At 36.9% G+C, this 20,699-nt stretch overlaps 1 protein-coding gene across 10 annotated transcripts in view; it reads right to left on the bottom strand.

Annotated features, from left to right (window-relative positions):
* The window catches only part of PROM1 (prominin 1), a 64,610-nt gene that overhangs the window by 11,348 nt on the left and 32,563 nt on the right, over positions 1 to 20,699 (bottom strand). For all 10 annotated transcript variants that reach the window (XM_069014387.1, XM_069014385.1, XM_069014392.1 and 7 more), the window contains 13 exons: positions 17,892 to 18,012; positions 15,109 to 15,172; positions 12,678 to 12,767; positions 11,130 to 11,347; positions 9,948 to 10,022; positions 8,633 to 8,696; positions 6,691 to 6,850; positions 4,559 to 4,711; positions 3,556 to 3,679; positions 3,050 to 3,153; positions 2,528 to 2,612; positions 1,114 to 1,260; positions 774 to 845 (listed from right to left, as the gene is read on the bottom strand). In XM_069014387.1, the coding sequence (XP_068870488.1) occupies positions 774 to 845; positions 1,114 to 1,260; positions 2,528 to 2,612; positions 3,050 to 3,153; positions 3,556 to 3,679; positions 4,559 to 4,711; positions 6,691 to 6,850; positions 8,633 to 8,696; positions 9,948 to 10,022; positions 11,130 to 11,347; positions 12,678 to 12,767; positions 15,109 to 15,172; positions 17,892 to 18,012 (1,477 nt within the window). The remainder of the gene's footprint in view (positions 1 to 773; positions 846 to 1,113; positions 1,261 to 2,527; positions 2,613 to 3,049; positions 3,154 to 3,555; positions 3,680 to 4,558; positions 4,712 to 6,690; positions 6,851 to 8,632; positions 8,697 to 9,947; positions 10,023 to 11,129; positions 11,348 to 12,677; positions 12,768 to 15,108; positions 15,173 to 17,891; positions 18,013 to 20,699) is intronic.

Genomic DNA, 20,699 nt, shown 5'->3' with positions numbered 1-20,699 from the left:
CCCTCAGTGATCCAAGCAATTGTAGCACATGCACAACGTAACTCTTCCTGTTGCGTCGCAGTGGAGGAATCTCTCTTGGGCCAGCGTCCAGACCATGACCCTCATTCTGAAAAGTGAGCATGGCCTGACCCTGACACACATAACAGACAGATAACTGAACAGTCACTATCTGTTAACACAGATCTGTGCCACTTGCAGATTCATTTGGGGGCAATGTTGTAGCAGAACCCTCTGACCACTGTCCTGGCATTCAAAAAGCCCTTCAGAGGAGACAGTTTCCTTTGTGCATTCTCCCTCCACAATAGGGCTCCAGTTCTCATTAAAGTCCTTACAAGCTGCCACAGTATTAATTTTGGTGTTAATTGCAAAATCTTCGGCTCACTAACTGAAAAAAATTAATTCAAATAATCTTTTTCATCATGAGCTAGCCAATTTTTCTTCCAAATGGGACTCTAAAATGTAAAGACCATAATAGGAAATACTGAAATGAAGCATTCCCCTCATTTCTCAAGCGAAGAGTGGAATTTAGGAAAATACACTTTCAAAGCAGAAAATGTACAAGAGGATACAAAAACCAATAATTAGCAATATTTAAAATACAGCTCATATGCTACACTGTTCTTCAGTGCTTTTCCTTACATGACATTACACCATGTATCTCAATGTTTGAAGTACGAAAACTCTCTCATATAAAGTTTACCTTGCCATGTTATTATACTTATATGGTATATAAGTGATATATTTTATGTATTATATTGCTGAATTGAACTTACCAGCTGGTCTGCTCTTGCTTCTAAATCATTAGCAAATGAGAGAAGATCAACCTTGGTAACACTTTTATTGATCTGAAACAAGATGTGAGCAGTAAGAAAAGGAGTATGTTGTTATTGCATTTACAGACCGTTTGCACTTAACTATACCACCTACTCTGTCTACTCTTTTTTTTATATATATATTGACCTTAATTTCTCAAGTGCTTTTTTACCAATTTTTACGATCCTCCAAAACATGATGTCTCACACTAAAGCAGATTTTGCTGTTTTGCCTGCTGGTAAACAAACATTTTATTTTATATTTTGTCCCAGTCATGTCTCTAGCTGACTACAGTCTCACCTCTGTCAAATATGCTGAGAAGTCTATCCCATCTATTCCTGAAGAGCTGAAATTCAGAAGATTCTCCTTCCCAATTTCATCCAGCAGAATGATTTTGCTGAGGTTTATCTGAATGTGTTCAATTCTAAGCGCTACATCTTCTGTATACTGAGAGAGAAACAAAACAAAGTACAAAAGTAGCTTGCAACCAGCACAGATTCTGCTATAGCCCCTGCCCAAAGCATCCTGCTTTTGCTGACTCCTCATTTCCATGAAGAAGCACACACTGATTTTTGCTCACATCAGTGTAATTCAATTAAGTTCAACAGAAGCCACTAGGTAATGTTGGTGGTAATGCTCTTTCCTTCCCTGCAGTATCCACAGTACTGAGTCACTCCATGTTCTAACCTGCCTTTGCATCTTTCATACCAATGGATTACTTACCTTCCATTCTGTTTTAACTAACATCTCTCCAGGAAAGGTTATCCTTTAAGAATATAAAGTTCTACCCCTGGCCCTAAGTAAGGAAATCTAGAGAAGTCGGTATCTCAGTTGTGGCCAGGACAGACACTCTTTGCCACAGGACTGGATGAGACTCCTCTAAACACCTTTAGTGGTGACTAAACGTGATTGGTTAATGTTACCTGAACTCCTCCTGCACTGCACCCAAACTATGTTACCCACAGAGGCTGCAGAGCTATAGCTGAGGAGTCTGAAAATCTGACTTCCTTTGCAGCCTCCTCCATTAGTCCATCGTGAAAACTCAAAATAATTTTCCCTCTTAGTGAATCTTCCTTGTTCATTTCCATCATATATTATCTGGGGCAGGGACTATATCTATTAGGTGGGTATAATGCTTGGCAGAATGGAACACATATCCCCAGGGGGTTGCTGTAATGAAGACAGGTATTACAGGCAACCCCAAAATTAGTACAGTTCTGTAATGGCAGTGCAGTCATATATCACTGCAGCTTAACTGAAAAGACTATTTTATCCCAACTACTTCCAACCAACACCAGAATTTCTAGAACCAAGGTATATCATATCCTGGATCAACATAAATCTGACTGGAATCAGAGGAGAAGACACCAATACAGGCATTTATATAAAAAGAAGACTGTCACTGAACACCATAAGCAGCCTTTGGAAGACAGACTTCAACCCTCCATGCAAGTTTCAAAGTTAAAAAAAAACATTATTACAGCACATAAAAAAAGCACATCAGAAAATCTTCCATGGCCCACTGAGACTAGTAAAAAATACTTTATTTGTAAGTAGAATTCCTTCTTTCAGATTTGCTTGAACAGCTCTTGCCTCCCTGTAGGATGTTTTGTGAATAAAAGTCAAGATCCTGTAAAACCGCGATGTGCTTTATGGTGTTTTAAGAGCCAACATCCTTCAGAATCATGCACTCACTCATAGTTTCTTTACTTACCATACTAATATTTAAAAGCTCATTGATATTAAACAGATGCTCTAGGTGAAGGGAAGTATAAATTCCTTTGTTTTCCTTGCAATCACTGAAAAAATACAAATACACAGATCAGCCTAAAAACCACCTTGAGGATCAAGTATTAACAGAATGATTAACAAAGTTTTCTTATTCTAAGAAAATCAGTCCTTTAGAAAAAAAAATACTGATTATATTTTTTGAAGCTCAGTCAATAAGAGAAGTGATTACCAGTTTCTGAAAGATGCAAAGTATTTTATCAAATAGCTTGACTAGTATTGTCATACAGTACTATGCTGACTGTCTCTAATAACTCATATACAGGAACACATTGCTTTTGCTTGTGAATCACTAGAAAATCAGAATGTCTTTTGGAACATGTATGATTTTTGGATGCGCCTGAAATATGAAGCATTAAAGATACCATAAAACCAGTATGTGTAAATTGAATGGAATAAAAAAGAGTTAAATATGAACTGAATTACATCTTAATCATAACTCTAATACCTGTACACTTTTTCAAAAGTCAAGTTAACATTCGGATTTTTAAAGATGATGCCAGCAAGATAGTTTTTCCAGTGCTGATTTAGTAAGTAAGGTGTATCCAAAACCTAGAAGACAAAATTCAGTAATGTTACTACAATTCCAAGTTTCCTTAAGTATTTATTCATGTGGTCTTTTGACACATAACCACATATAAGCTTATCACCCACTAAGGAAAATACAAGCAAAACAGTGAATTCAAACTCTCTGGTACAGAAAACAAATATTAAACCTCTCCATTACCAAGGAACAACTGAATCAGAAAAATCTGTCTCCAAAAGAAGACAGGCATGCAAAGCAAATTAAACCAAGAAAGGATGAATGTCTCTATTTGGTTTGTAAGGAGGAAGTAAAACCAGATCCAAACTCACTCTAAGCGTCCTATAAAAATGACATGCCATAAAGAACTGACAAGACCACTGGGACTCATGGGGATTCTATTAATTGTTTAATAACATGAATAACCTCACCTTGAATAAATTTTTATCTTCAAAGGGCTCACAGACCAATTTTTCTACATTTCCACCTGTGACAAAAGTGAGCACCACTACAACCATCAGCACCCAGGAGAAAAGAAAACTGAATCCAACACCACTGAAAAAGAAGTTTTTGCTTTATAAGAACACAGTGTGTATACATATACATATACATATACATATACATATACATACACATACACATACACATATATATACATACTTGGGGCAATAGTGAAGCCAAACAGTTAGCAGCTATAACAGATATGAAAACTGATTGACGGTTGAAATTGTTCTATTTCAAATATGTTCTTGCCCTCTGAAACATTTTAAATGTTTTAGCCCTGTAACGTCTTCAGCTAAAATGCATTTGAAACCTCACATTAGCACTGGGCATGCAAACTGTTTGAAGAATTACATTTAAGGGCCACAAAACCATACAATTTTCTTTTTTAAACTCAACTATCTAGCCTTGTGCTCTCAAAAAAATTTTAGACTTTCATATGTTATCTTCCCCTGCACTCAGCAGAAACTACATTAAACCACTCCAAGGCACTTTTCAACCCCAAACATCCAGAAACGCTCTCAGAAGGTCAAATGCTTTTGTCTCCTTGCATGGCTTTTTTTAAAATTTTGACCAAATGTTCAAGTCTACTAAAAAGTTTTGGATTTCCCCTAATATATTCTATTGTCTGTCCCCCGTTTTTACAGATTCCAAAGAGGCTTGCACAGAAATTCATTAGCCACAGCACTCACCTTACAATGGTAGATTCAAAGGTTTTATCCTTCAGCCATGATCCTCAATGAAAGAACAACCCCAAATCCCCAAGTCCCTCAGTGTAAGCATGTGAAATCAATATTTATTTCTATTTTTTCTCTGGAGATATACCTATGTAACAAACCAAATTCTTTTCATATCTGTGTCCTTCAAAAACTCAACCAAACCAACCTCCTACAGGTGCCTTTATTCCCTTTTTCACCAGTAAGTGAAACTTACGCCATAAGAAAGTTTCCTCCAGTGTTGGAGATACAGCCTCTGGTTGTTGGAGAAGCATGTTTATCATAACCACAGGTGCCACATAGCAATCCAAGATAGTAAAAGACCAGAATCAGGACCACCATGCAGCACAGAATGAGACAACCCAGCCACCTAAGGAATAAAACATAAAGGTCTTGGTTATTTTCACACAAAGAACATGCTGGAGACCTTCAGGAGACATCATGCAATACTCTATTCCCAAATGTCCCACTTGTGGTTCTGTTTGAGCAACCAGTGTCAGCAAAGAGAAGAATAATTTGCTACACTAGCGTGTATTCTGGGCCAGCCCACAGTCACTGCTGGATCGCAGTCAGCTGCTACTGAAGGACAGGGGAACAAATGCCACAGGAACAAGGTGTTCCCAACCCCAGTTACTGCAGGTGGACTGTGCTGAAGTGTCAAAGTGCTCCAAGTGGAGCACACAATTACTCAGAGGAAGCAGATGTTCAAACAGTAATTCAACAATCAATGGAAAAATTTATGCATGTGGACTGGCCATTGGTCATGAAGTACACAGTTGCTCTTACTGTGAGGCTTACTAACATTTTGCACACTGTGTTAGACTTGTAATTGTAAATAACTATATTTAAGGTTGTAAAAACCTAGGCTTTATGTGTTTGTGCTGGACTGCTATCAGTGTATGAAACAGTAATGGAACTTGATCAGGAGAAAAATCTTGGACAGGAAATGAATTTTCATTTTTATTAATTACATCACATAACAGTTCAATCTGTCCAGGTAGCTGGAGAATATCCATCTATTCACACATTACATATCTATCCTTTCATCCTCTCCCAATTCCCTCTGCACTTCTTTTTCCCTTCTGTTGTCACTTCTGCCAGCTTTTATTTTTTAAGTTCCCTTTTCTCCTCCCTGTACTTTTGTAGAGAAAAATCTGTAAAAGAAATATTGTAATGAACATGCACAGCCAATAAGAAGGAAAACATGAATGCTGACAGGCATATTTATAAAAGGAGACTTATTAAGAACTACATATAATGCACTTGTAATTAAGAAAGGAATAGATAGGAAGTAATTTGAACAACTACAGGCTTATTGGTTTCATTTGTACTTGAAGTACTGTTAGGTTAGGTTTAACAAAACCGGCATTTACATGCCATGTAAATGACATATGTTCTCTGTAGCAGAATAAAACAACATATTTATTTGATTAAATGCAGTATGAGCTTCAAAGAAAGTATCAATAAATTTGTCAAATTAAGGCTCACCACAAAAACTGTCAGATAAGAAATGGGCTACAGGTAAGATTCTAAGCAAGTTTCTAAAGGTTCAGTCTTCTGTTCACTTTCATTTATCACAGCATTAAAGCCAGCAACGCATTCTGTAGCAGTGGAACTGATTATGACACAAACACAGAAGCAAGTATTGATTATAAAGTCAACTCAAGTATCAAACAAAATGTAGGGAGAATCTGATGAGCTTGAGGACCGAAATGACTAAACTGGACAAAGATAGATGGTATGAAATGAAAAGCTTTACACTTCAAAATATGAGGTTACTCAACTATAAGAGACACAAAAGTCTCAAAGAGTATGTTTTTCTCAAGGTGCAACTGACCACAAAGACAAGTACTACACCAGTAGGGGCAAGCACAGGTGCACAAAGATTTACAAGGTGTGAAGCAGAATCCCTGCTAGTCCTCCTCTGCAGTACAAAAGGTGCAGTAACAACAGATGGGCTTTAAGGCCTCTCTGGTCCTACACCCTCACGATTTGCCAGCAACTCAATGAAAACGAGATCTAGATAAAAGGTCACCCTGGCATTATGAAACAATCAGTTCCTTTGGGTGTTCCATCTTTGACATCTACCTGTATCTATCGTTCCTGAAAAAGACCCGAAGGTCTACAGAGTAGAAACTACCTCCTGCTCTGTTGGTGAAACAGAACCCAGATATTGATTAGCTGCATTTTTGGCTTTTACCAAAATGCCAGTACCAAACAACTGCTTTATAGCAACTTTTCTTCACTGTGTTCATCATTAATAGTTTACTTGCCTTTTCAGAACAGTAAAATATTACGAAGTATTAACAGTGGGTAGTGCCTCAGTCCTGCGTTATTTCTTGTACATACCTGTAGAAATCGTACTGCTCCATGACTGGAAAATAATCTTGAACATATGCCTCACTCTGTGTAAGATACACCATCAAATCTGCTACAATCTTCTGAACAGGGAGCATTTTTGTGAAGGTAGTAATATTTGAACCAATGGATTCCAGCACACTTTTGATATCTAAAAGAACAAACATATTTCATTGTTACAGATCCATAGAGGAAATTTACATTCCGTGTATGCATTATAAAATGCTATTAAGCCATTTGCCACATGTAACAAACAAGCCATGAAGACAAATGTAAGAAAGACACAAGCAGGCGACAAAAGCATCAAGCTTTGAAGTAGCACAATGGCATTTCAAAATGCACACTTTGCTTTTAGCATTCAGCTTAATGATGAAAGATGTAGATGTTGAGCCAGAGCTCTTCCTCTTTCCTCTCATTGTAATGAATGTGTCACTTTTTATCTACCCAACTTAAATCTTGCTTTTCATGCAATACTGCAAATGGCAACACTGAACAAGACAATTAGCCACTAAGTTTATAAAGGTGAAGAACAAAATCTATTCAAATTCCATGCCTTGGGAATACAACACTCTGAAAGAAATTGGACTGCCTATATTGAGAATCTATACTAGTTATTTTCAATTCTATTAAAAGAGATTACTTAATGAACTCATTCCAATTAGTTAGCAACACTCCTGAGGTAACAATCCATTAAGCCATTTTGCCCTCAGATTATGTCCAATCATGCTACCCTCTACTTACAGTTTAGATAGACACTATTTAGATATACAAAGATCTGATTAATTCACTTATTATATATATTGTCCATGTGTAAAATGGAGTTTCTCTATACTCTTCCCTTCTTTTAACTGGAAACATACTTGAAAGAGCAGGATGCGTAACTGCAGGTTGTAATTTTGTAGTAGGCAACACTTCCTTCTTTCTCAAAAAACAACTGGACAAGTTTTTGTCTGTTTTGATGATTACCCCTCAAATCCAACCAGGTAACAAATCACAGTTGTTTTAGAAGTTAAATGCAATTAGTTTAACAGATAAATGTAATTTTTTTCTAGTAAACCTATTTATTTTACTCGGTTTTGTAACTCAAACTCAGTTTTTATATAAGCAATGCCCCAATAATTTACAAAAAGATAAATTAAGATGTTTTGTCTGTGTTTACACATCTCAGATATGGAAAATGAGTAAATCTGCTCTAGATTTCCTAATTCAAAGTGTAATTTCCTAATTCAGTTTTAGAAAACCAGCTCATTACAGGCAAATTCACACAGTACACTATGCTGATATCTATACTGTGCTTTACTTTGCCCAGGAGAGGAAGAAAAAAAAAACAAGCCAGAAAAACTTACAAGGAACAGCTGCTTATATAATGCAGAACAGGTCCACAGTGCAAGAACAAAAATTAAAACAGGTTAGTATACATACACTGTACTACCACACAGGTACAGTCAAAGAGCAAAAAGTGTAAAGCCCAAGTAACAAAACAGCTGAGACAGCCATTTAAGTTATCCTTAAGGCATATTTTGACTTCCCCTTCACCATCCACTGCATTTTAATACAGCAGCAGGGGGGTTCAGCTTTTCTAACATCACACTCCTAAATATGCCACAAACGCATCGGTCAAGGAAAATTAGTTTTTCAACCAAATAAAGCATCAGTGTGAAGTGAGGATCACAGGATTTCTCATTACTTCAGCAGTAAAAAACCTAACAGATAAAACTCCTCCATAAAATACCATATGGTCTATTTTTAGATTTAATTTAGGGTCCTCATCAAGACACAGCTGCTTTCTACATTTTTTTTTTTCCTCTAGCACCAAATTTTAAAAGAAAGTTAAGTTCTACATTTCCATTTTTAATGATATTTAGCCAAAGAAATATTACCAATAAAAGAAAACAAAAACATTAAACAAAGTGAAAAGATAGTTTGTCCTCACCCGATAAAATGTTCCTGGTTTGATTCACCACCAAGTCTGGAGTATCATTAAATGCTGCATAACCCTGGGAATAAAAGGTGAAAAAATTATGGCATGTTTCTCATTGACAAATTGTTTGCAGGTTTTTTTTTCCCTTTATTCAAGGATCAAAAGTACACACACACTAAAATGTACATGGTAATACTAAGAAAAATATGGTTTTATTACTGCATATTAGAAAAGGTGAAAGTAAATATGAACTCTAAGTATATTTCAGATTCAGTTTTGTCTCCAGAATATTCCTTGGAAAAAAAAAATCTATATTTAAATACATATGAATGAGTCACAATCATCTCAAATTTTGTTGCCTGCCAGATCTATCTCATCTAAAAGCCAGAACATACATATGAAGATTCACTAAGTGAAAGGAGTTGAAGTGAAAGGAGTTACTCTGTACCAGCCTAACACCTCCTGTTTGCAAGTCTGTGCCTTCCAAACATGAAATGCATATTACAAACAATGAAATCCAACTGCCTCTAAAGATATTGCAATGCCTTCTTCAGTGAGAAGGGGAAAGAAGGGGTCCACACCATGGGGGCCAAGCTCAGTAGCTCATTTGGACAGAAAGGAGAAGCCATTGCAGTGGATGCTTTAAGCCTTACTCCCTGCAAGCCTGATCACTTCAGAAGCAGGAAGGCATCTCAACCCCAACACACAGCCTTTGGTTTCAGAAAGTGCTTTCTATTCCTAGCACACGTTTTCAGATTCCTAGATTTTTTAACTGCTCAAACTAAGCCATTCTTTTTCTAGGTGAAAATCACAGTGTTATTTGGAAAGTCTTGCAAAAATACTAATAGCAGTTACACTTGGTCCATTACACCAGATTTAATGTTAAATATGTGCATAAAGAATTTGAAATAAATATTTCCAATAGCTGGAATACAATAAAACTATACAGAAGTATAGTTTTATCAATAAAATACAATAATCAATAAAACAAAAATACAGGAGATCATGGATTTTTTTTTATTTCTTTAGCTTGAACCAAAAGAGTAGAGAGCATACTACTGGATCCACATGTCTCTTTTCATTTTTTAAGGACTGTTCTTTAAAGCAGACAACTGACAATACATTTTAGATCTGTAGTATCCTGGAGATACAAAGCACTACATTCATACTTTCAAGTGCTAAATCTTGGCCAAACAATGAGAGATATCCACCATGAAGCAGGCTGAGGTGGCAACAAAAGAATTCTGCCTGAGAAACCAAGGGGAACAAGTGATACACATAGTCCAGTTTATTAATTAACAGTTTAAAAATCTGTCAAGAAACGTACCTTTTGAACTAGACTAGAAAGGTCTATTTTAAGGACATCATTGACCTTTGCAAGTTGTGAGTTCACGCCCGGCAACTAGGAAGGAAAAAGCATGCCTAAATCACATTGAAGTAGCAGTTTTGCTAATTCAGTAAATATTTCAAAGTTAGGAGAAAGGGTAAAGAAACTAGAGTGATCTGTAGTAGAATCTTCCTAAAACTTTCATGAAACCTTTGCTGTACGAAAGCAAAGCTCAACCCTCAGCATTTTTGGGAGGGCAGGTTATTTCACTGCCCACAGCAGCACTTTAACACAGCTGCTTGACACACTGTCTTGGGGTGACTTTGTGACGTATATCCCCTATCACTGCCCCATGTCCAGAAATTAATTTTGTGCCTTTCTGTGCCTTTAAACTGAGCCTGAGAGCAGGGAGAGACAAAACCGAGGGAACTTTCTAAGCAGTTTGTTTTCATGTTTTCAAGGACACAGAGATAGCGACAGCTCTGTGTTCAGCTGTGACAGCAGAGCGAGAGTGGGGAAAGTACCCTGTTTGCTTTTCGTCAGTTTTTCCAGCTCCTTTTTCTTTCTCTGGAGAGAGACAGAGAGCTGAATTTTTGTTTTCCTGGGACTTTGTTTTTTCCTTGTTTTTTTTTTCCTCTGCTGGACTGTTTCAACATCAGAATATATCGGGAGGATTTTCCACCAAGGCCTTGGCCCTGGAGGTGGGCCCACCACCCCGTCTCAGCTCCAAGGAGGGGGAGAGACAGATCTATGGAAGGACTCTGAAATTTTCCCAGGTTTCTCTCAGCAGAGTGAGAGGTTTTATTATTTAGCATCATTATCCTCTTCCTGTGTGTTTGTTAAATAAATAGTTTTTACCTCTTTCACTTTCCTTCAAGGAAAATTTGTTTTTTCCCGAACCTGGTGGGGGAGGGATGGTTGTAACCTGCCTCCTCTCAGAGGATATATTTCTAAATTTGGCCAAACCGGAACAAATTTAGTCACCCCAAGACACACACATTTTATCCTTTTCTAACAGAAGATGAAAACAGTGACTGGAATTATCCAGAAACACAGAAAAAGGGAAGGTCACATCTCAGAAGTGACAGCACACACCAAGCCACTGAGTTGCAGAAATACTAATGGGCTTATTCAAGGCAATCACACTCTAAGAGTCCAAAAAATATTATTAAAAGATCTTACCCCAGTAAAATTGGCGTTGATGTTCAGTTGACTCAATGAATTCCTGATGATATTGCAAGTTGAAGCAGCCTGAGCTGCATTGCACGCGGAGTCACTGAGGGTGTTGCTTAGGTGCATTTTAACATCTGTCAAGTTGGCATGAAGTCTCTCTGTTCCCTCCTGCAAAACCTCTACAGAGACACTCACATTTTCCAGAGCTTCCTTCGTTTCTCTGATGGCTGCAAGGATATGAAATTTTTTAAAAAATGCTTTTGTTAGAAAGCAGCCTAGAGATACACATATGAAGAGAAAGGGTATATGCATAAATGATACGATCTTCTTAACAATACTGATTTAATTACTGCCTCCCTCACAGAAAAACCCTCTAGCACAGAATATGTACTTTATTACACATGTTTTATTGCACATAAGAATACATCACTTATGCTTTCCTACAAAGAATTAATGTGCTCACGTTGTTACTTTTATTGAGATTTCATCCACTTCCTACTTTTCTACCCTTTCCCCAACTCTCCTTCCTCAGCAGTTTCAGTAAAGAACTTTAACATTTGGTCATTAGAAACTAAAAGCCCATATCCACCAAATTGGATTTTCAGTATTTTGCTTATAATTCAACTCCTAAATCACATAGCTTCAGGATGAAAGGTAAGGAGATCATGTTGCATCAGGCAAGCATTAATGAGCATCTGGCTTTAGATTCTGTCCCAATCACACCAAATAAACAAAAGGAAATGAAAAGTACCCCAAACACTGAACAGGTGTTTAGTAGACAAAGAACCACACAGACACTACTAAAAATACACAAAGTTACTAAAATAAAGTGCACTTCACACCACACAAGGTTTTATCATGGTTTTTACCTTTGATAGCCCTTTCCACTTTGACTTCAAGACAAATAAGAGAAATAAAGCGAAAAAAAGGAGAACGATGACAAGTGAATGAGAAGGAATTCATGGGTGAAAAAAAAAAAAACAAAACCAAAGTGACTCAAGTTCATGGGTGTGTTCCCTTTGCTCTGTAAGCTGTACCTGATTCCTGAAAAAAGAAGCCTTAAATGGAAAAATAGTAAAGGAATATTTTCTTCAAAGGGAGAGAGAACTAAGAATAAGTAATACCAAACTCAAAGATACAACGAAGAAATGCTGGTTAGCAGCCTCGTAATAATCTTGGCAGTGTGCAGGAAAAAATCCCTGCCCTGTCGAACACTAATCTGTAAATAGTTATGGCTATAGTAATTATGTAGCTCTGAAAGGACAGTTTTCCTAGCATCCCTTATTATTCAACAGAAAGGGACAGCAACCTGGAGCAGGAAATTCGAATTTCATCTCTTTTCAATGACTGCCACAACTAAGTATGAACAATAGCATGTAAATTTTGATTTAATTTTTAAATGTATTTATGAATCTTAAGATGTCTGAAATCCTCAGTTTCAAAGAAACATCAAGGCATGTAGAAAAATGGTAAGTTGACTCATGCATAAAGCTATTCCATGCTGTGCCTGTTTTACCATGGCAACAGAACATTATACAACAACGTGTACATCTTTACCTCCTGCCATTGTCAGAGCTGCATCGAGTGCAGGACGTACTTCTTTTCCCAGCTGTTCTTGAACTCTGGTTCCAAGCACAGGTCCAACATCTGTAGTATGAAGAGATAAAAAACCCCCACATTATACACAGTTCAATTTAAACTGTCTCAAACTACACGCTGTCAGACTCTTACTTAACAAATACATATACTGTATACATACATATATGTTTATACATACAATTTCATATATATACATATATGAAGAAATATACATATATATACATATATTATTGGAATTTTTCTAAGGCCTGACAGTCAGAACTAAAGTGACAGAAGGTAATGCAGGAACGCAGTTCTGCTTTAGCTAGCTATAGGCCTATAAATGAAAGAAGTAAATCAAAATATGGTGGAAAATATTCAGTAACACTTGACCACGCAGGTAAAGACACACAAGAGTTTCAACAAACTTCACAATATATATTTCACTACATTTACTACTTTTTTGGGAATAGGATTTTTCCACAATTTATCTTAAAGAGGTCCAGCATCTGGACAGGAATTTTGTGCCATACTCTTTCACTATACACTATGTTTTCATAGTGCGAGAGAAACTAAAGAATGGGTTCTTTTCCCTTCTCCTGTTCCTCATGTATCCAGCAACATCAAGGTCACCCACAAGCCAGACCTGCCAGTTAGCTCTGCTGAAATCCCTTAAGCATGTTAAGCCCACGTCCCCAGCCCCTGCACCCTCATGCAGTACATCCAGCACAGATACTCACAGACACAGCTACCCCTGCCTCCAAACCCTCCAGTCTCACTGCCCACAAACAGAAATAAACCTTAGTTCAGCAAAGAACAGAGAAACACTGAGCAGATTTGGCTGAAACATTTTTATGTGACGCATCCTTTAGGTGATCACCGGGTCCTCTCCATTTTCAGATCACAGTAAACTGATTTTTCAGTTGCTTTCCTTTTGATGAGATGGGAATACTCATGGTACAAAAGCATCCCTTACTGTCAGCACTATCATGTCTGGCTTGGGATGAGAATTTTTACCAAGCAGAAAACACTTTTCAGCATTTCCTTAGGGTGGGCAAACTGAACTCATCTTCAGTTTTCTAGAGGTTTCTGCTACTGTTGATTCCCTTAGAAAAAAAATCCTTAGAAAATCCCTTAGAAAAAGCACCCCAGGTGTCACACACTTAATTCTGGTATTTCAAGAAAATAAAAGCTATCTTTATTTGTTGATTACTCTCATAACAGATCCCCCTAGGTTCTGTTAACTAACATCATAAATTGGCCTTGAGAACAAATAAACATTTAATTTGAAATTTCCATCTGGAGTGGCTAAGAAGGTTCAAGCTAATACTTGAAATGCAAATATCAATTTTTATTACTATTGTTATTGTTATCACAGACTTAAAGATTACATCTATTTTTTTAGACCAGAGTGTTCTTCCTGAGAACTAAGTAGGAAGACTACTTAAGTACTGCTACTACTACTTTCACAAGCATATTCAGTGTGCAATAAAGCCTCACACAGATAAGACACATTAACCTTCGGGTATGCCAAGTTGACTGCATTGAAAACTACCTTTAAAATACATTTTAAACCTACATAGAAGCAGAGATTCTGGGCATAGAATTCAATTTATTGTAAGTGGCACAATGCCACAGTTGCAGAGTTTGATCCCAGAAACAATCCCTCATTTCATCAATGCAAACCTGTATGCATTTATTACCAACTGCTAACAATGCACCTTGAATCATAATGTGTACTGACTATGGCCAGCCCTTTCTATTGGGAATTTTGGAAAGTGAATCTTAAATTAAAAAAAAAAAGAAATCCGCTTTCTGGTTGTTTTTGTTTACTGAGAGCTTTAAAAGTGATGCCTCATACTGTAACTGTGCTGAAGGGGAAAGTGCAGCAGTTCTACTACAAGTTTTATCTCCTGCTCTTCAGCTGCTCATTCTGAAATGGCAAATACATTAAGCAGCTTTAGAAAGCAGATAAGCTTATACCTCAACTCCTAGCTAAATAGAGGACAAAGGTAGAACAAGAAAAATAGACAGAGATCTCTCTCACTGGAACTATCACAACTGCTAGTAGCTCTGTTCCTTGATACTTGGTTCCAATTTAAAAACTGAGGAAAAATATTTCAACCAATGCTTTAAGTATTAGTGATTACCGACCGATTAAAAGGAAAATAAAATATTATGCAATAATCCAATAAAATACATTCATTTCGGGAAATACTACACATTATACTATCTCTGAGACACTGTATATGAAAAGGATTTTAGTCTCACTTATCACTGAGAATAGCACTTCCATTTGAAAACCATATTCTCATAAATAAAGTTTTGCTTTGCACTATGAGCTAATTACATCATCTTACTGAAGCTTTTAAATACACATTGCTAACCCCCTTTAAATAAAAGTACTTACTATTTAGGTCGGAGAGTGCTTTATCCTTAGTAGTGTTGTACTGGCTCACCAAGTAGTCAATTTGCTGAGAAGAAGATGATTAAAAAAAACTATTAAAAGAATTGAAAAAAGAAGTAATGCTTTTCAATGTGTCAAATTGTCACTTTGAAACAATCAAAATATTTGTGCAACCTCTCCAAACACTGACCTTCTGTTTTTAACTAAGTATTTTATTTGCTTAGTAGAACTGTGCATATGTCTAATTGGGACATCTACTTAATTGGAATATCTCTGTGGCAAATGATTCAGCTCAAAAATATTAAGTAGCAGGGACTGCAGCCTTATGAATGCTTCAAGTCAGTCAGGCCAAGAAGGTTTTCCGTGTCTTCAACTCTGTTACTTGATTTTCTCGCGGCATTAGTTCCTCCTTCATGGAAAGACACGGCATTGATGTGGTGGCAATTTTGAAACAATTCACCAACCAGACTGATTTGTATTTGGGCAGCCTCTCAGAGCTTCTCTTGTGGAAAGGAGTCAGCTGCTCTGTCTTAATACAAATGGTTTTCCTTATTCCCAAGTGGATTTGGCCTTGAGCTCTACCGAGACACCATAACAATATTAACCAGCAACTCAGTTACCACCAAATCCTGGGTTTGGAGAAAAGGCTAATAAAGAACAATCCCAACTGGAAATCTATACTAATTTTAAAAAGACATTAAATAACCTTAATGATTTCTGCATGGTGAAAATAATGCACTATGAATTTTACCCCAGCTGAGTTAAAGTGGTGTAAAGGTTAACACACTTGGACAAATGGATTTCCAATTTTAAGCATGATTCAAATGTGTACCAAAGTGTAGCTGGCTTGCAGTTTCAAACTTTCTGTGAAATAAAGAAAAGAAGGCAAAAAATCCACCCTCAAAACAACCTATTGATCATACACCAGTGAATCTAATTAAATTACAAAGTATGAAGTGGACCCCCTTTTTCTAAAACAGGAGAAAAAAATTTGAGTTTCTTTCTAAGAAGGCTGTAGGTATATTTTTGCTTATTTATTTTTTTGGTCTACCTAGGTTAACCAAAGGACTAAAATTTTGCAGGGCTACAGGTTTAGCATTGTCTCCAACAATGTCACAGACAAAAGGCGATTCTGTATAACTAATAGTGTTATAGCTCAATACTCAGGGTCTCTCAATCTCCTGTGACATGAACTCTTAACACAGGACTTCTTTTTCAAATCCTCTTACATGCTGTACACACCTCATACCAATGAGTCAAGGACATCAGTTTGAATTTCAGAGCTTTATAGCCTATTATTTGGATACTAGAACTTTCTTCAAAAAGTTGAAATTCTTCTCCTTTCAAGAAATTCTTACAAATATGTGTGTGTATACATGATACTCATGCACCTTGTCTGGCAAAATGACTCAGGAGATACAGCTGATGACTGCATCAGCACCAAGTCTAAAAAAGAAAAGGTACTAATTCCATGCTGAAACTAAAAAACTACTTAGTGAGACTTTGACTAACCTCTGGCAAAAGTATTCAAGTCCTGACACTTTTAAATTTAGTCATTCAGTGGTTTTATTAACATTTTAGCTATTGTCCGCTTTTTCTCTATTAAGGTGGTTACTTCTACATAACAGATTTTCTCCTCTGATGTTCCTGACTGTCAGCACCCAGCACACTGTCAAGGGGACTCTGGTGGTTTCTGATGTGACTGAATTGACCCCAGCATCAGCTCCAGACTGACCAAAAGCCCTCTGCTTCAAGAGGGATTATTGGCATAACCTCCACTTCTTGCCATATACCTCCATCACCCATCTGTCACAACACCACGCGCAAACAAGTTTGGGGAACAACTCCAGATAGGAAAACATTTTATGGTATCCCCCAGATGTTTCCTATTCTCACACAGCCCTGGTTAGCAGAAAAAGAGCCCAGAGTTACTGTGACTGAGATGCTACCACACTTGTGGATTCCACATAACTGCATGAATTCCATCTATTTTTAATTTATCAGTCATGTGAAACTAAAACAGATTAATAAAATTAAATTCAAATAATTAAAACTAATGAAAGTCAAGGTAATAGGACTGTCAGAACTTTTTGTCCCCCTACAAATTCACTAAGAATTGAAATTGCCCATTGTCTACAAATCTTCCTAACTAGCATTTCTTTTCTTTTTTTTTTTTTTTTTTTCCCCTAACACAAAACAAGATATGAGGAGGACTGTTTATGGGACTCAAAGGAAAATTTGAAAGAAAAGAATCTTTCCTGTTCAGTATGGTACAGCGTGACTCAGGTTTACAGAAAACAGTCAAAAATATTCCTGGCAAATAAGTTATTGTGGCTCTGTCCCAGAGCACATGGAAGTATGCCCAAAATACAAGAAAACAGGAAAGAGGAACAAGGAATCCAAGTTTTCATGTAATTAATTTTTTTTTTATGTTCCCCTTTCAAAACCTTATTTTTCCAAATTATTTATCTTCTGCTTGTGATGTACACTAGTTCAGCAGGAGGAAAAGTGCCAACAAGCATCACAGCAGCACAGTACCAAATTACAGCTCTGAAGTTGTTCAAGGAATGCTGATCCATCAGGGTAAATCCCAAGCACTTACTACTGTGTGAAAACATCTTACCTTGCACCATTTATTCTACTTAGTGAGACCGACACACAATGAATAAACAAAATGCTCCAAGTGTGATTTATATTAAACAGAAAGAAAGAATAATTTTCTGCAATATTTCTTATTTACACCTCTTCCCTCCCACCCTCATTCCCCATAAAGAAAAATTCTTTACCGCTGGAGTGTCGTTAAGGAAAATTTTCAGATCTTTAAAATTACTGTTAACCAGTTTCTTTGCTCCTCGGACTTGGTTAGTTAAATGCTGGTTGGCAGCATATGCACAGAGCACTCCAACACTACAAAAAACATACACAACAGATATTTGTTAATGTAAGTGCACATTCTAACATAGAATCAAAAAATTATAGCCAAAAAAACTTCAACATTATCAGAAGAAAGAAAGGTCTCCAGAAATTTACACATTCTCTTTTTCTTTGTACAGGCTCCCACATACACCACGAGGCAGACTAAGCCAAAAGGGCCAATATTGTACTACTAATTCAAAAAAAACAAAGGAAAAGTGATGTTTACCCAAAGTCTTCTGAAGTTATTAATGTACAGCTACTAATCCATTTGCATGGGTACTGTCAGAAAATGTGTATAGCCTAGGTAAATTGTATGAGACTTAGAAATATTAGGCTCTTTTACAAGTATCATTAACCTTGACAAATGCTTCTAAGTTAACTGTGCAAAGCAGTATTTTTCATTTGATAACTTCAGCAAGATTTATTCATAATAGCACAATTTATTTACGTAACTTCATGGATCTTTCAAAAGCACACAAGTAGTCCCTATTAATGCTAAAGTAATAAGCATTTCCTGCTACTGAAACAAAAGGTGGAAAGTGAGCTAGACTTCCTGTCAGCACTAATGATGATTATTTTGTATTTGATCACCCCTTACCATAAAGTTCTCATTATGGCACAGCAGATCTGCACAAACAGTAAGGCAATTAAAGGTCCCATAAGAGACTTCAAAGCTCTCTTATCATACATGAACCATAGCTTTTTGTTTAGATTTGGTGTAAAACAGACTTAAAGAGAAGGATGAATTTTGTTCTTAAACATCTCACATTCACAACAGCTAACCTTGCAGACAAGTACCAGAAAAGACAAGAGTAATCACCAGAGTGGTGATAGCCTGAAAATCAGGCTGACTACAAACCCATCTGATGGGCTAAGCCCTAACTCTGAGATTTAACCAGTAGAAATCTGAGATCCAGTCACCACAGGCAGGATTTATCCCCCAAGGGCAGACACTGCCTTGAGGCCACAGTCAGGTGCTTTACAGGCAATTTCTGGTTGGCACATTTGTTCAGTCTCTTACTTTGTATTGCAATTCACCAGCTCAATACTAGAGAGGCAGTACCCTGAAAGGCCATTATGGACACCCAAACACAGGAGAAGGGAATCACTAACACAAATGGTACCGTACTCCTGCCTGACTATCAGATTTCCTAAGTTGGGGTGTCAAGAAGACTTAGATAGTAGTAGACTTAGTATTTTTAAATAAGACTTAAGAAAAACCTAAACCAGGCTGTCTATGGGGAAAAAGATACATGGTAAGTATAACTCTTGCTCCAAAGAATATTCATTCAAAGGAAGCCATAATACAGCCACATAAATGAAATGATGGAGAACCAACAGGTACCTAAAATAACATGACTTGTGTATCCTGGTAAGACAGAAGCAAACACCCTGATTTATGATGCTCCTCTCAAAACTAAACCTTCATCTTTATTTTGCTTTTCCTACTTTAGCTTTTCCAAACAATGTAAAGGCTTGTTCTCCTGGTAAAACTGCTCTCAAGTACAAGAATTTGTTGCTCTAAAAAATAGTCTCTGAAGGAAAAGTCTAACTTTAAAGCAGGTTAGAGGGAGAGATGGCAAGACTACATGCTACAGGTCAGGTGTATTAAGATTCCTTTACTAACATTTTTCTCAATATCCAAAAATATGCATGACAGGATGACAGAGTTTGACATAAAGAGGTTGCTTCTCTACCCAAAATTTCACAGCTATGTCTTCAAAACTGGATACTAATTAACCTCCCTTGAAGTCACTATGGAACAAAGGGACACACAAATTTATCCTCCTACTTAACCTACAGCAAATGGCATAGTTTTATTTCTACTATGACCAACACTCAAGCAGCCCCCTATTATCAGCTACCTCCCAAGGAACGAGAATTGAGAATGCCTAAATACCAAGGAACTGAGTAACCTTCAGTTCAAACCATTCTATAATTCTATGACAAGCATGGCAAGTAGTTTAATTTTGGACATAGGCAATATATTATTTCTTTTCACTCTACTGTGATGGCAATTACTATCAAAACTCTTCTAGCTTTTCTTTGTTAATTAGAAGACAAACTATCTCAAGCTATCAGGAAAAGCAAACATTTGTATATTGCTGAGGCTCAGAGCTATAACCACATCCTCCTTCTTTAGACAGAAAGTGTTTTTACGTCCTTTCAATGTTATGCTCAGAGATCAGAAAGGTCAACTGGAAGCTAACAAAACAGTACTTTGTAAGAGCTCAGCACAACCATCTTTCTCTTCAGCTTCCTAAATGGAAGGAGTGGGAGGAAACAAGATAGTGGAGATACTTCAAGCAGCCAAGGTACTCAGAACAATTGTGACTATACTCTGGATGTAACTAAACAAATACACAACATGAGAGGAAAAACCTATTTATTATGTAACTGAGCCTTGAGCCAACATTCAATAAGCTGCTATGAGGAGAAAGTCATATAGCAGAATAAAAAGGACATGCCTTTTCTTTAACAGGTTAAGCAAATTGTTAAAACAATTCTTCAGGAGTCCAATATTCCACAATCAAGATTCTTGTCAGGTTTCACAGATGGATATAAATGTTACTAAACCAGTTGCAGGGGGAACCCAAGCTCTTCCTTTAGCTGAGCTTGCAAAAAATTTCAAGTCACAGAATAGAAATCCTGAGCTCATTTACATATTAAAAGACTAG

This window comes from Aphelocoma coerulescens, chromosome 4 (genome assembly GCF_041296385.1).
Source record: "Aphelocoma coerulescens isolate FSJ_1873_10779 chromosome 4, UR_Acoe_1.0, whole genome shotgun sequence".
NCBI classification, from domain to species: Eukaryota; Metazoa; Chordata; class Aves; order Passeriformes; family Corvidae; genus Aphelocoma; species Aphelocoma coerulescens.
The sequence above is the reverse complement of the archived record's forward strand: the minus strand, read 5'-3'. Positions and strand labels throughout refer to the sequence as shown.